This window comes from Arvicanthis niloticus, chromosome 11 (assembly GCF_011762505.2).
Source record: "Arvicanthis niloticus isolate mArvNil1 chromosome 11, mArvNil1.pat.X, whole genome shotgun sequence".
In the NCBI taxonomy this organism is placed as follows: domain Eukaryota; kingdom Metazoa; phylum Chordata; class Mammalia; order Rodentia; family Muridae; genus Arvicanthis; species Arvicanthis niloticus.
In genome coordinates this window covers 21,090,959-21,107,092 of record NC_047668.1, presented here as the reverse complement: position 1 = coordinate 21,107,092, position 16,134 = coordinate 21,090,959, and the positions used below count along the sequence as shown (strand labels likewise).

At 35.6% G+C, this 16,134-nt stretch overlaps 1 protein-coding gene across 8 annotated transcripts in view; it reads right to left on the bottom strand.

The window, feature by feature from the left end:
• Window positions 1–15,929, bottom strand: part of Nova1 (NOVA alternative splicing regulator 1) — a 118,802-nt gene extending 102,873 nt beyond the window's left edge. For 3 of the 8 annotated variants that reach the window (XM_076941905.1, XM_034514187.2, XM_034514188.2), the window contains exons 1-2: window positions 15,336–15,926; window positions 13,583–13,726 (exon numbers count right to left, since the gene is read on the bottom strand). In XM_076941905.1, the coding sequence (XP_076798020.1) occupies window positions 13,583–13,726; window positions 15,336–15,471 (280 nt within the window). In that variant the 5' untranslated portion in view covers window positions 15,472–15,926. Of the gene's footprint in view, window positions 1–13,582; window positions 13,727–14,759; window positions 15,131–15,335 lie in introns of those variants that run through there. The other 5 variants (XM_034514176.2, XM_076941904.1, XM_034514178.3 and 2 more) reach the window with 4 other exon arrangements.
• Between the last annotated feature and the right edge of the window lie 205 nt (window positions 15,930–16,134).

Below are 16,134 nucleotides of genomic sequence, written 5' to 3'. Positions count from 1 at the left end.
AATAGTGTGCTTGGTCCAGAACCATACTTCATTATGCACATGGCATGTTTTCTTCATGCAAGTTTTGCTTAGAGTAATTATTTAAGTGACTTGGTTGTATCATAAAAATTCATCTAGACCTTTCTGGCCTTGCCTATAATTTACATAATATTATGGATACAACCATCTATAACTTAAAATTAAAAAGCAAGATCTAACAGAGATAAACTAAGGAGCTTAAAGTCACCTCATATAAATAACCTCAAAATGTAAAGCAATTTCGGGGATTTTAGTATCAATACAAACACAGGACACACAAACATCAACCTTTTTCACAAGTCCATAGCCAAACTATTAAGTCTTTTAATGACAAGCTATTTATAAATTTGCAGAATTTTCAGAAAAAAGTCTTATCAACTTATCCACAATATCTTATCAACTTTAAACAATGGAGTAATGTGGCTATTTGGTAACCTAAATTCTAAATACTTTACTTCCAAACTAAAATTTTTAAGTAATTAAATGGGGTGTCAAGCCAGAATTCAGCAGCCAAGGTTCATTACTAAGTTTGCTATTTTATGTCATTCTTATTTTGTTGTACTGTTTTCTGAACTTATTTGAAAATGGAGATGAAAATTCCTACTGACCCTGACATTCTAGAAATTGATATCAGTAATAGAAACTAAGTTGTCACGAAGCTTGCACTGATAAACATTCAGCAACTTTGGATTGTGTGGCCCAGAATTCTATACTCAAGGTCATCACTTTCCTCCCTAAATCTGACAGAGACAACATGAACATATGTGGACAAATTCTGAGTCTATCTCTTCAAAAGATGGAAATTATAACCCAATAATTGAATATGATTTAAATACCAATTGAAAAACTTCTCAAATTCAAAATTTCTTCAAAATATTTCTTAAACAGAATTGTATTTATTCTGCATAGTGTATGTGATCTGTATTTACACCTAAATTATTTGTCTCAGTTACATGGCATTACTAATTATTATTAATTACATATTCTGAAAATTTTCAAGGACTTTCAATAAAAACTTGATAAAAACATTTTTAAAAATTATAAAACTAACATTATTTCTAAGAAAGCAATATGAACTAAAAATTAAATATACAATTGCTAAAGGACAGGATTTACTACTATTTATTAAGTAATTTCTGAGAAGGCTAGACAAAACTTCAGAAATATTTCTATTAAAGTACATATTTTTCTAAAACTACAAATGCTATTTCAATTCCCAAACATTTACATTATAAAATCATTTGGACATGTAATACTAGCACTGAAAATATATACTAGTGTTATTTATTAATTCCTTAACAAAACTATACACACATACACACACAGAGAGAGAGAGAGAGAGAGAGAGAGAGAGAGAGAGAGAGAGAGAGAGAGAGAGAGAGATTCCAAAGTCTAAGTAACTAGGACAAATTCTACAATGTTAATATCAACAAAAAAAAATTTTTTTACGACAGTTGAAAGTAAGGATTTACAAAGTAAAAGGTTGGTTCAATTTATAAGTCCAAGACTTCAGGGTATAAGTAACAGTCTCTTCAGTAGAACTACAGAACCTGGCCTTCCAGTGCCTCTAGTGTGCCATTTGAGATGTATGACAACCTAAGCTGTCCTATGCAGCACATTCACAGTTTGTGTTTTCCTTTGCAGTGCTGTTGTGCTTTTTAACAAGATGTCAGGTACACCAACGTAGCTAAAAATGGAAAAAGCTTTAGAAACAAAGTATCCCTCTTTATTAGAATAGGTAAGTAATGCAGACTAAGAACTAACTTTAAATGCTACTATGGACAAAACATGGTTGAAAATGTTCAGTCATATAAAGCATAAATACAAAGTAAATTGTCATTTGAAAGGCAGACTTTATTTAAAATACAAATTTTAAAATTATTTAAAAATAATACAAAGAAAAACATAATTTTTTTGGTCAAAATTGTATTTGTTCTGCAAAAATTTGACAGTACTGACCCATATCATCCACCACTTCAAAAGCAAGGCATGACATAATACTACATTATGAAAGCATGCCATAATGTGGAGACCAAGGACAGAAGGATCTTTTTTTAAAGCTTTTAAAAAATATTGAATTAAACCTGAGTTAAACAACTGGTATTATTGAACCTAGAATAGCACTTAAATAAAAATTACACATTGAATATTTGTATTTTAAATCCCCATCTGCTGTTTAATGTCACTTCAGATGTTCAATTTTGAGTGCTGATCTATAGTAGCCAATAATTTTACAAATGTGTATAAAATGGTAGATCTGAAGCTAATTTTCCAAGTGACAAAAACAGTATCATGTTTCTTATACTCATCTGTAGAATTCATTTAAAATTGATAAAAAATATTAATTAGGTAAATTAGTATTTTATAAACTTTACTTGCCAAGGATAAAACTAATAGTTCCAAATTTTAGCAATACAATAAAATTCTAAACAGAACAAGGACATTACAGAAAATCCACAACAAATGAAAAACACAATTTTCATTTCCACTGTCGGAACACAACAGTATTTCTGTAATATACTACAGTTTTTTAGTCTAAATGGCATCTAATTCACACATTAAAAAGAAACTGTAAACACACATAATTGTACTCATTGTGTAAATCATTAAACTTTATCAGCTTAAACATTATTTGTAACATTCACATGCCAAAAAGGTAGACAGGACTATATAGTCAAGGAATTTAAGAAATAAGGGAAATGTTTTCACATATACAATTTTAGCAGTTGGGTGTCAAATGCAAACTAATTAAAGAAACTAATCAGTTAGTAACATTAAACAGTACATATACAAGATATATAAGTACACCAGTGTCAAATACAGACCTGTCTCCAGAGCTTTGCTGCATGCTTGCAAAACATTTTTCATTGACATTTGTCATTCATATTTTTAATTCCTGGTTTGGCACATAATTACTTCATTAAAGACAATTTGAATTTCTTGACATCTCTTTTGTATTCCCAGTTCCTTTGCCTTTCCCACTGTCTTTCCTTTCTAAATAAATTTACTTCTGATTCTGCCTGTGGTTCTTATACAGAAACTCAGGTTGTTCAAGCTCAAAATAAATTCTGCTTTGAGACAACTGGAACAGTCATTGGTATAGATTTCTCTGACAGACATATTTATATTTGTACAGATAGATTTTAATGTTAGTATCACAGTCATTGGACAGATACAATAGATGTGTTTTAAAATTTTACCTGTATTTGTCATTTACATGTTTCTCAAATATCTATTCAAGTGCTTATCAATAACCACTAGCAACATACAGAAACAGCAAATACAATAAGCTTCATGATACTTCTGAACTCTAAATATGCTATCCATTGGCAAAATCCAGCTCTTACCCAAGGAATGCAAAACTGCCCAGACTTCTGGAGATCCCAGATTTCTTTTTTCATAGTTTCATGTTTATGTACTTTCAGTCTCTTTGCTTCAAGGCACCCTTCTAAAGTATCCTAAAAAGAAACTTAAAACTTAACCCTCTAATTCTTATTGGCTTCTCAATGAAATCTAAAGATGTCTCCTAAGCCCATCAAATGAGGAGGGAAATCAACTTCTCTACAGAATTCTCCCATTAGTTGCCAAATTTTTCTATAACCATACATTAATGATGTCAAACTGTCAGACAGTTGGGGTGAGAAGAGCAAGGAAGTAGCTACATAAAGACTTTTGAATGGGGTTTTAACCCACTGTTCTACAGGAGATTTTTTTGGCTTTAGGGTTGTTTGTTTGTTTGTTTGTTTGTTTTCTTTTTGTTCTTGTTTTAATATATACAAAATTTCACCTTTCCTATATTTTAAATTTTAAATAAAGTAATATATATTAATATCAATTTTAAATAGCTAATTAACTGAAAGTCCTAAGTAAGTTATATTCTATTCTATAGCTAGCATATATTCCTTTTAGCTAACAATAAAACATCATTTCCTCAGTATTATATAGTGACATTAAAAATTCTTCCAACAAAATTACATATTAACTTCCTCACTATAGATAGATAAGAACATATGAAGCTACATTATATATTTAGCATTTACATTTTTCATGTACATTTTCACTATTTAGTTAATAATGATTTCCAGTGTATATTGAGAAAAATCACTAGTGATTCCTAGATTTCCTTGCACATGTAGCCACGCAGTCCCAACTATAGGGTGACAGAAGTTCATATTCTTAAACACAGATTCTTTCAAACTCTTTGTTAACTATTATAATTAGTTTATATTGCTTAAGTCAGATTACATTAAAGACAGTCTTCATTTCACATGTGGCTTTCTCTCAAACAATGATGGATGTCAGTTTCCTTCACACTAGACCACATGCTAAAAAGAAAGCAAGATGGTTTTCCCTCATTCCATTCTTCTTCCTTAATCCTTATCAATACCTGGCCTATACAAATTGGTTCTTGTTCCAGCAATTCCTGAGCTCAGTTATTAAGTTTTTCAGCAATGCCAGTTTTAGTCAAACATAGTCTATACACATAAACACACACATAACACACACCCTCTATCAAAGTAAGCTAGAAACACAAAGAAAACACTCAACATAGGTTACCTTCTCTATCTACCCTACTCTATACAGGAAACCACAAGACATACATATACACATTCATACACACATATGTGCATTCATATCCACTTAAATGTCTAGTATCACTTATGATTAAAACACTGCACTACATATTGAAACAACAGCCTGCAGGAAGAGTGACAATAACTTCCCACCCCAACGAATCTTACCCCAAATATACATCTGATGAGTAAAGACTATCACTAAGGTCTTTAGTTTAAACGTAAAGCTGTATAAGAGAAAGCTTCAAAATCACACTAAACAGATGATGATATTAGAAAATAATCCTCACTCATCTCTCACAAGAAAAAGTGGCATAAAAGGGCTAATGGACAGAAAAGTAGAAAATGTAATGAACTGAATCTTAAAAAAGGAAAAGAATAATATTTCAAATAGAAACTTATCAGTTAGTACAGTTAGTTTTAACTCATGTTGCCTTATACTTAATCGTGTTTAAATTCTTTATAAACCATTATGATTACATAGTAAAACTTGGCACACTTAGGCAAGTTTTGATTTGTTTTCTTTTTTTAATAAAAGTTTCTAAGCTTGAAGAAGTCCTATAATCCTTGGAAGCAAAGCTTGACACAGAAAGTCAATACTTTTTTAAAAAAACAAGGTCAATACTATTTTTAATGAGAAAAAAAAATCATTGAGCTAAGGGAAACTAGAAGCAAAGAAAAACAACCATATAAATGGAGAGAAGTAACCAGCTATAGAAAATAACAGCCCTTATAACCCCACCATTTCAGAGTCCTACTGTAGGTAAGTGGAAAACAACTGCACCAGACGGTCATTTACAATGTATCCTCTAGTTAATGTATACAAGGGCAGAAATACTTCAAAGAAGCAAACCAACTACAGAAATACTACTCACAAAAGAACAACACTTGGTTTAAAAAAATCAGATGTATTCATTTAAAACTAGGGGAAAGAAAAGAACATACTTTTTCACTCATATCCAAAAAGGAGAAGAAAAAAAAAAGGCAAGTTATATAGTGAAGTTCTGACTACAAAAGCAAATCAGAAGGTGTATTCCAAGTTAAGAGGACAGCAGGCATTCTGCAGCCCTGCCTTTCTGAACTCTAACTCTAAGCTCAGGGGCGGGGTGGGGGGGAACCAGCAGGCCTAAGCTCCCCATTTTCACTCAATCACACAAGTCCACCATCACCACATATCCTTTAAACAGAGAGCTTTGGTCTTATTACATTTCTAGTAAAGATACCAAAATATGAACAATTAAATTCAATAATGAAGGCGTTAACGAAGCACAACTTCTCAGAGTACAGAAACACAGGGCTAGATTCCTGTAAGGAAGAAAGGGTGCTTTGCAGTCAACCTAGCAACAGGACCAAACAGCTGTCTACAGCTGAACAGGAAGGAAGCATTTGATACATAGAATCCTTAGGCAAGAGAAGATTCCAGAAAAACTACATTCAATGAAACCAAGATGGTTAGGGGTCTTTGTTTGTTTGTTTTTAATTAAGTTTAAACGTATTTTCATGTTTTCTTGATTATCATTAATCTTAGAAAAAAATATAACTTAAGACAATCCATGTGAACAACTCACAAATAAATGCTAATTCATCTGCCACATCTCTTAGAAAGGTTTTTAAAATATGAAATTGACCAAAACTGGAAAAGTACAGTTCTACAATATTAATAAATAGAATGGTTTGTGTTAATACAAATAAAGAGAAAACGAATCTCTGTTTCATTCTATGCTACTGAAATGGCCACACCATTCCTCCCCACAAAGAACAGGCCTTAAAACACAGTCAATCTCAATCCTAGAGCAGCAAGGTATTAACAATTGGATGAGAACCACGTTCATTAACATCAGACTGAACCAGCATTTACCACATTAAAAGGAACAAAGGGCTTGAAATCTCAGATACTGAAGCTGTGTGATAATCCTTCCTATGAACAGCATTAGAGGGCTTCCAAGTAAAATGAATCTCAAAAATCTGCAAAATGGGAAGAACTTATTTCTCCAACCTTCAGAAAGTATATGGACATTTCATGAGAAATATATCCTCTAAAATTTAAAAGTTGGTGGATTTACAGTAAAATTTACTAAAAGTAACATATACTAAATAGTAAAACTTAAGTATGCCTACAAGTAAAAAAAAAATAATGAGTTTAGATATTTACTGAAAAAAAGCTAGTTTAAGAAGAGCCAAAAATAAATTTTCTATACCAATTAATCTTACCTGAATCATCTTGTTTAAAAAAAAAAAAAAAAAAAAAAAAAAAAAAGGCCTCATGATACTTCTTTTATTTCTCATCTGGTCCTGTCAGTGATACTATGACAGGTCCTGCAGGAAGCAGCAGCAGAACACTGGTGACATGCACACGATGTTTGTGCATGGACAAGGTCTGTCATGAGAGAATGTCCACATCATAGTTTAAAATTCAAAATACTGAAATTATCTAAAAAGTTACCAGCAAAAGAGAAAGCTTTTGCAGTCTTACAATATTTCCTCTTTCCCTATGCTCATCAAATCTTTTAAAGTCATAGTGAGGTGTGTATGTGACACAGTCATGTGTCACTTTCATATGGTTAAAAATAATAACTTGTGATATCAAAATCGAAAAAACTTCATGAAAAAAAATGAATGACACATTTGATGGGTGTAAATTCCAAACCTTACCGTTCCTGTATATCAACAAGTTAGAGTTGGTGTATCCCCAAAATTAGCAAAGCCAATAGAAATTTGGGGACCAACTGCTCCCCATGCTCTTTAAGATTTCTCTTCCTATGTTTATATTTCCACGACATTGAAATGTAGCGTCTTCCCGGATTCTGTGTGAATGTTAGAAACTGTTTTTCATTCAAAAACCTATAAATACACAAGACTGCAATAAGATATATTTACTGATATATATGAGAGCCCAAAAGGTATTTGTATACATACTAAGTACCATATGCAAGTCAATACCTTAGACAGATTGAGGAATTTTTCAAAAAGCAATATATGATAAACAAATTTCTTCCGTTCTTAGTTGTGTGTTTCTTAAGTTTATTGTAAACCAATGTAGTAAAAAATATTTTAAGCAGAACTATTATATTTAGCTCTATGATAGATTTTTAAAATATGTTACACCTGTTATTGTTGGAGCACTTCAAAAACTTTGAAAATACCTTTCTAATACCCTCAAATTCTTAAAAGATATGACTGAAACTTATGTGTATGATTGCTCTTATAAAACTAATCAAGATAATTAACAAATATTAACCTAAGATGATTTTTTTAAGTACTTGATATTTCTACTCACTCGTGGTTTTAAAATGCACTTGCAGAATTTAGGTATTTAGAAAGTTAAATGTCTCTTACTTTTGTCTCAACACCTAAAGCTTGGGTCCTTTCTTACTTGAATTTCCATTAGGTCACTGAAAAATCATTTCATCTACAAATATTTCCATATTAAAAGTGTGAGAATGTTATATCTTTAAAGATGAAGAAAATGATAATTGCAACAGCCTGATCATTCATATACATATATATGAATACATATATACCTAATCATATATATACATATATACATATTGAATAGCATTGCTACATTTCTTCAGTGTTGCAATTTCTACCATGACACTTCAGTCTCTGAGGGTTGGGTTAATTAAGCTGCACAGAAGTTGCAATGCATTGTGAGACATGCACTGCTGTGGTTCCTACCAGCCCATTCCAATTACCTGTAGTATTCCAGCTCCGGACAAGTGACAACCAACCACTTCTCTAGAGTCACTTGTTCCCTCCGGTCTACTGATAAGTGTTAGAACCAACCAACCTCTTTTTGGAAACAACTGCAAAGCTGGATGCACCTGCTGCAAGCTGCAGTGATGAGTCCCAGAGAGATGTTTGTCAGTCAGATCTCTGCAGATGTTGTTTAACTTTCTGCTAGAGCTGTATCCAGAGATGGAAATGAGATGGCAATCAAGCACAAATCTCCTACCACCTTCCCTCCAGCTTCAGACTGAACACTGTACTTGTTCCTAAGGCTAAGCAAATAGGACCGAACTCTATATAGTTTTATAAGAGATGCTTATTAAGTGCAGAAGTTTAGATAACAGGTGGTATAACGTGTGTAATTAATAGTACTTGCATAAGCTAAAAAGACAAATCATCTTAGGCTATAGCAAAATAAGTAATTATAATGATAAACAAATTGTGGAAAGCTAGGTGCTTGTCAGGGATTTCTAGCAATACCACATATTACTTAGCATTTCTATGCCATGGATCATTTATTCTTCTTGATATATTAATATAAAACATCTTCAAAACACATATATTCAACTATTTTACCAATTCTGTTCACTATTGCTAAAATCACATGGCACCGTGTCTGCACGGTCATGTTAGATTATGCCTTACAATTTCACATTTCAAATGAGCTATTTTTCTAAAACACAGATGGCTTCAAACAACACACTTCAAAGTGACATCGTGCCATAAAAACTCACGAAAACATCAACACTATAAGGTAGTAATTTTTAACAATTTGTTAATTCAGTGGTAGATGATCCAATGTCAAAATGAAATAAAAGTGAGCAAATAAAGAAAACACCCAAGGTATGTTATGCTAATTCATCGTTCTAGAAACCCCCTGCCACGAAGCATCTGCATTTATGAAATTAGAATAAAAGGTATTTTTATATGTTCATAAATATTATGGCATACCAACATAACATTGTTTCACATGTAAAGAATTCCTATGGCTAAAATATGAAAATAAAGTATTAAAAATGACAATAAAGCCAAATTTTGAGCAATAAAATTGTCTATGTGAACAGTATGTTTCCTTCACCTAAGGATTCGGGAAAAAGAAAATATGAAGTCACCCACAACAGTAGGTACTATTTCAAACATAGACATACAAGTTTAATATTATAGAGAAAAACGCTTCGTGGACAGCAAATTCTCTGGTACCACTGAAGTCAGTGCTGCAGAAAGTGGTAACTATCACATTACACCAACCAACAAGTCCTGAGACCAAAATACTCTATTTTCTCGGTGTGTTACCATTCAGTCAATGTATTGATCTTGCCTTAAAATATGTATCAATAAATTTCTAAGATATTTTACAACTGTGATAAAAGAAAAACATATAGCTTGAAACTTTGAGAAGCTGTGAAGAAAATGGTATCCACATGGCATTTATTACCAATATAGCCAAAATACTTTTTCTTCAAAAGCATAAACAAAATGTCCATTTTAAAATTTACTTTCTGATTTTATCTATATAGCTATACAGAGAGACATATAGATATAACTCAATTTCAACCCTAAAAGTTAAATAAACCAATGAATTTTACCACATCAAAACAAGAATGGTGCAATGCAGTTGCTTCACTGAAAGAATTTTAACTTACAGTCTGATTTTTCACTATCAAAAAGAAAATTAAATAGATAAAAGACTTCTAATTTTTTAAACCATCACCTAAATTGAACACCAGTAAGTCAGAATTTGAAGGATCTAAAAGCACCATATTCAAATTTAAACTTAAGCAACATAAAAATACTATATATTAAAAATGATTTAGTTGTATAGCCATACATGGTAAAACAATATGAAGAACACAGAAATAGATTCCAACATTATACAGTAAAGGAGTCCTATTTGATTGGCATCGGGGGTGTCTCCAGTACCAAAGAACAGAAAAAGAGCATGGCTGAGATGTTCTAACATTCAAGGCATACCTGAAAATATTGATATGTTCTTTATTATTCCCAACCAATAATGAATATGTTCAGTAAGTTCCTTTAATAACAAACAAACATGTATTGAACTTTAACAGATAAAAATCAACCTATTAATAAAAATAAAACATCATCAGATGACGGGCAAAAAAATTAAAAACTAACACTAACCACTCTTCTGAGAATGCAGACAGTAATTCAGCCTCTACAATGAGAGAGCTGCTTTTTACCACAGTCATCACTGTGTAACCTACTTATAAAAAAATACATAAATAAGTCTAATTAGATTTCTTTAATCAAGTTAGGAAAACAGCTACATTCCTAAGTCACCAATGAGAAGTCTGTATCCTGCAGGATTGAGTCTTAAAGTATCAACATATAGAAGAAATATATAAAATACAAAGTAAAATCTACTAGTGGGTCATTTTCTTCTTGATTCCTATGATAGAAATGGACTTTTCAACTCCACATCATACAATTTCCCTGGCATTTCATCCATGAGACACTGAAATACATACAATAGTTAGCTCTATAAACTTTAAATTCATATGTTTTGTCATCTTCATTTTGACTAAAGGTTATAAATCTTTACTCAGAAATGTAGGTTTGCTTATAACATAACAGACACAATCTGACCTAAAAGATAAAACACATTTCCAGAAATTATATTAGCTACAGTTTTTTACATGTGCCCCTCATTTGAGGTGAGGTGTATTTAAATGTTCCAAAAGGTGACTGCATTCTGGGTCTTGGAGAAACTTTTGAAAAATACGTTAGTATTTTTACTAAGTGTTTAACAATACAATTACATTTGATTTTAAATGATAGGTAATTTGAGTAAATCTAGCAGTTTCTATAACTAAATCACATTTTTCCTCCAAATATACTATAACCAAACAAGAACCAGAAAAAAAAAAAAAATGCTTCCCTGAAATGAATCCCAGGAATGCTCATTCTGATAGAACACGGCAATCATAAATACATGTTTGTGTGCATATGAATGTATTTACCTGAGACATACGAACATGGGCTGCTAAATCACTGCAAAACCCTATAGGACCTTCTTTGTAACTCAATGATATGAATCATGGTCTCTAATTTAGTTCAACTGGATATGTGCACAGCAAGTATCTGTTATGTATGTTATGTATAGGAAGGTAGAAAAAAAAAAAAAAAAAAGCTCAAAGGCTCTTAGACTGAATAATACTAACACCCCAGATAATTTTATAAGGTCTAGTCTAGTGTGAAGAGAAAACAGAAAAATAAGTCTCTCTGAAGACTGGAGATGTGTTTGTTCAAAGAGTTAATTATTGAATTAAAATTGTATTTTAATATAAACTACTGAGAATTCTTAAAGCTCCTCAAAACTGCAGGGATTTGTTTTATCTTTAAAACTGATATCATAACCTATATTGACTTCCACCTGTTAGAGGCCAAGAACAAGCCATCTTTTAGCTGATGCTTTAACCCATACTTGGTCAGGTTACGTCACTACATGAACAAGATTTTATTCAAAGCATTGCAGCTTCTCATTTTTTTTTCCCAAAAGAAAATTCTTGCTATATATAAATAACACCTTCACATCATAAATAAAACAAGTAATTTTCAGGAAACAAAAAATGTAAAAATAAGTGGACTAGAAACAAAAGCTCTAATTCTTAGTGCACCCTTTCCAGCACACTGAAAATAAACTACATTCAAGTGAAAACGCATTTAATTTGCTATTTGGAATATCCTGGCTAAACATCAATTTTCTGTAACACCCCTATGTATCTGACAGCACCTCATGTATAATGCAGAAAAGCGTTTTCATTTTCATCTATTGACAGGGTATTTAATTCGCCACTGCAGCTCTTCCTACATCTATCATGTTATTAATTCTGCAATCAAGCTCTTTTGAGTGCTTTTATTGAAACTAAGTATTTTCACAATTCCACACTGATTTTTATTATAATATACCTGTTCAATGCACCAACATGAATATATTAAACTTTCCAACTGCATAGGGAAAGTTTCCTGAGAGGAGGAGAGCCATCGTCAAACTTTAGAGAGCACGGTGTCTAACAGGTTACACATCAGTTTAATACATTTAATATTTTCCCCCAGAAGTACTGTGTTCAACTAATACAGCATCAGCCATTCCAAAATCTTTTCCAGTAAATGGTCAGTTTCTAACCCAGATGATTAGCTGTGAAAAGGAAGTCCTCCAAGGGTTGAGCCTCCATCCATCCATGCCAGTGTCTGAGTACTACAGAGCTCTTGGTAGCCAGGACCTCTGAAAGCAATTCTGCTTTCTTTTCCATCAGGAAAGCACTAAGCAATATAGCTCACTTCAGCACTGAATTCATATTTTTACAGTCATAAAACTAAAACAACCTCCTGAAATTACCAAAAGCTAGATCAAAGCAAAGCAGATGAGCTAACGATGTTTATCACCGGGGGTTTGTACTAGTCCACTGTGATTTCACTACTGAGGATACATACACTGAGGAACAGAACTAAGGAGACAGAAAAGAAAGAGATGGACCTGAGGAAATGCACAAAACAAAAAGAGGAGCCCAAAAGTAAACCAAGCCAAACCAAACCAAACCAACCAACAACCAAACAAACAAACAAAACAAAATCCACACAATCAACCTAGGAAACCTGTGATAATCTAGCAGGTTACTGCACCACACTGTAAAGTATTTCAGTCAAATATGGTTCTTAACACAAATTCTAAAACACTATTCCATGTCTTGCAAGGCAGTGTAGTAAATTTCTTATACCAATTAGATGACTAAAGTATTTTAAATATCTGAAGAGACAACACTTGTCCTCTTTACTTCAGCCAAGGCCAACAAACAAAGCAAGGAAGCAGAAAGAGGTACATAACGGATTCAGAAGTAAATGGTCCATTCTTTAAGAAGCCACCCTACCCCCTCCTCTGAATTCACTGTAAACTAATTGTCATTACAATGATGTCTGTAAACTTCAGAAGAACCACATTTCCTTATGCCAACTGTCCAGGTTTCTATCTCTAATTCTTAAGTTTTTGTGCTAACAGTTAGCACTCGGAAACACGCAGAGAATTATATCGCCATTAGTCTAAATCACATACACAGTATATCAATTAATGGGGGAAAAACATGAACAACCATGGAAATACGCTGAAAAAAATTCCACAATGTACGCTAATGTGACATTCAAATCTCCACCATTTAAAATAGTTTTAAGACAACACACAACACATGTAGATACGTGGTGTTTTTTCCTTGGGGATTCATCAATTTCTTTACCACTTCACCTACCTGGATAAAAATCTTTGGACTTAGATAGCTTGATAGTGGCTCCAGTTTCTTTCTGCAACTGAACAATTGTCTGTCCTCCCTTCCCAATTATAGATCCAGCAGCATAGCTAGGTATGAGAACCTTTAGAAAGTACTGGCCGTCTTCTGAAAATGTAAAGAAATACATTTGATTAACACGATAATTTTAAACTTTGAATCCCCAACCCTCCCTCCAGAGGAAAAAAAAAAAACCATCAACTAAACCAATACACATAGAGTTGCAGAAAACAGCAGTTTAAAATACTTAAGGAATGAAAACCACCAATTACACCGAAAAAAAAAAAAAAAAAAAAAAAAAAAACCCAAGTATTTACAAAATCTTTCCCAGTTTTGGGGATTCACATGTTCTAACAATTTTCAGTACGCTAGAAACTGAGGAGTAAATTCCAGTTGTTACTCCAAACATGAAAGTCTTCCAATTCTGTGGTTACCATGGCAAAATGAAAGAAACTGACCCTTTAACAAAACTTCAGAGATTTAGAACATGACAAACCTTCACTTAACATACTGAAGATGAAAAAAAAAATCCAACACTGTAAATAGTCATCCGCTAAATTTGTCTGTCATAGCAAACATAAAAGACTGCAATTAATCATTGACTATATCCGACTTTAAGTATACAAAACAATCATCTTCCTGCAAAATAGTCCACCCAAACTGTAGGGTGTATTCCAAGCCTTGAGAAACTGCCAGGGGGAAAAAAGCGTCAATGTACTGGACTGCGAATCTAAGTAATCCTGATGTATTTCCGTGGCACTTCTAAGTCTACTATGATCTCGGCTAAGCTCATTAATTAAAAGACCTTAAGAAGAATCTTGCCAATACTAAAAAGCTTACGAGTTATTTATTCTAAATACACTCCAAAGTCACCAAATAGATAATGCTCCCTCTCCATAAGAACCATAAAACGGAGACGGGGGCGGGGGGAGGTTCGATGAGCCGTGAAAAAGAAAAATGAAATGTTCAGAAAATAAAGCCAACTCCATAAACTTTAGTTTCCGTCAACCTGATCACGTCTTAAATAGGAAACTTCTCGGTAAATCCAGCTCTTTACTGTGAACGAGTATTCCGAATTTTGCGATGTGCCACTCACAAGACCCCCATCCATTTCTAATGTATATGCTGGAGATAAATTCACCTCTGCTTCGATGCATTGGATGCATTGTTAAGATGACTCCAGTGCAAATGAAGAAGCGATAGCGGTCCCGTTATAACTCATCTTCCGAGGAAGCGCAGGATGTTAACTAACAAGTCACCGTACCAGACACCCCCCTCGTATGCATACCCTTGAAGACAAATCAATGCGATATTTGTACCGACCATGTAAGTGCGCTCAGGGCATGCACTCATCAAGATTTTGCATACTACTTGTGGCCCAGAGCAAGGGGATGAACAGAGGCAAAAGTCTCCGGTGCCCCCAGCATCTGCAAGCCGCTACCCAAGTGCCATTTATTTATTTATTTGATCAGACTGTTAAATGCAGCGCGCATCTTCAGGCGGCCATCACCTCTCGCGGGGGGCGGCCCTGGGAGCGGACCCTGTCGCCGGGGCCAGCACCGGCTGGGGCGAGCGGGTCGGCTCAGAACCCCGGGTCGCCATCTTGATGAGACGGGGCCGGGGCAGGTGCAGGGGAGGGGGCGCGGGACGGCCGGCGGCAGCGGCCACGGCGCGGGAGGGCGGCGGGGACGGGGCGGGAGGCGGAAGCGATACCCACCGCCCGTGTTGGTCCTCTTGGTGCTGCCGGCTTCAGGGGGCGCTTCAAGCGGCCTTTTCCGCGAGTCCGGCGGGTCCAGATCTATGGGAACCCCCGTATGGGTCCCGTTCTGCTGAATGGGAGCTGCCGCCATCATGCTTGCAGTTCCTGCCGCTGCACCGGGAGAAGCGGCTCCCTTTTGTTTTGGCTTTTTTTTTTTTTTTTCTCTCGTTTGGGGTTGCTAAGGTTTTTCTTTAATCGGATCAATAGCAGTCTGAGGCGGCGAGCAGTGTGGCTGATGTGCTCACTGGGGAGGGGGCAGGGCGCGGAGCAGCTGCAGTGCAGTGTCGGCTAGGAGCGGGAATGGAGGGGGTGTGGGAGCCGGAGGGTGAAGAAGGAGAAGAAAGCGGCGGGCAGAGCGGGAGTGAATGAGCGGAGGAGGCGCGGGCGGCCGGGAGGAGGGCGAGTGAATGAGCGGGAGGAGGAGCGGCGGCGGGCGGCCGGAGCGGCGGACCCGGCTAACGCGGCGCTCGCTCCCGCTGCTGCCGCCGCCGCCGCTGCCTGGGCGCGTGTGCCGCCTGCGCTGCTCCGCGCCGCTGCCGCCCGCCCGCGCTCATCGTGTCTCCCGCGCGTGGGGGGCGGCGGGCGGGGGCCGCGAGGGGCCGCGACTCCCACACGCGCCGCGCGCGGGGCCGGCCTCCGCGCCGGAGTCTCCGCCTGCGGGGCCGCGGGCGCGCGCAGGGCGGCGGGGGCGCGCGCGGGGCACGGGGGCGCGGAGCAGGCCGGGGCGCTCCCGCGGGGAGGCGGGGTGAAAGGTCGC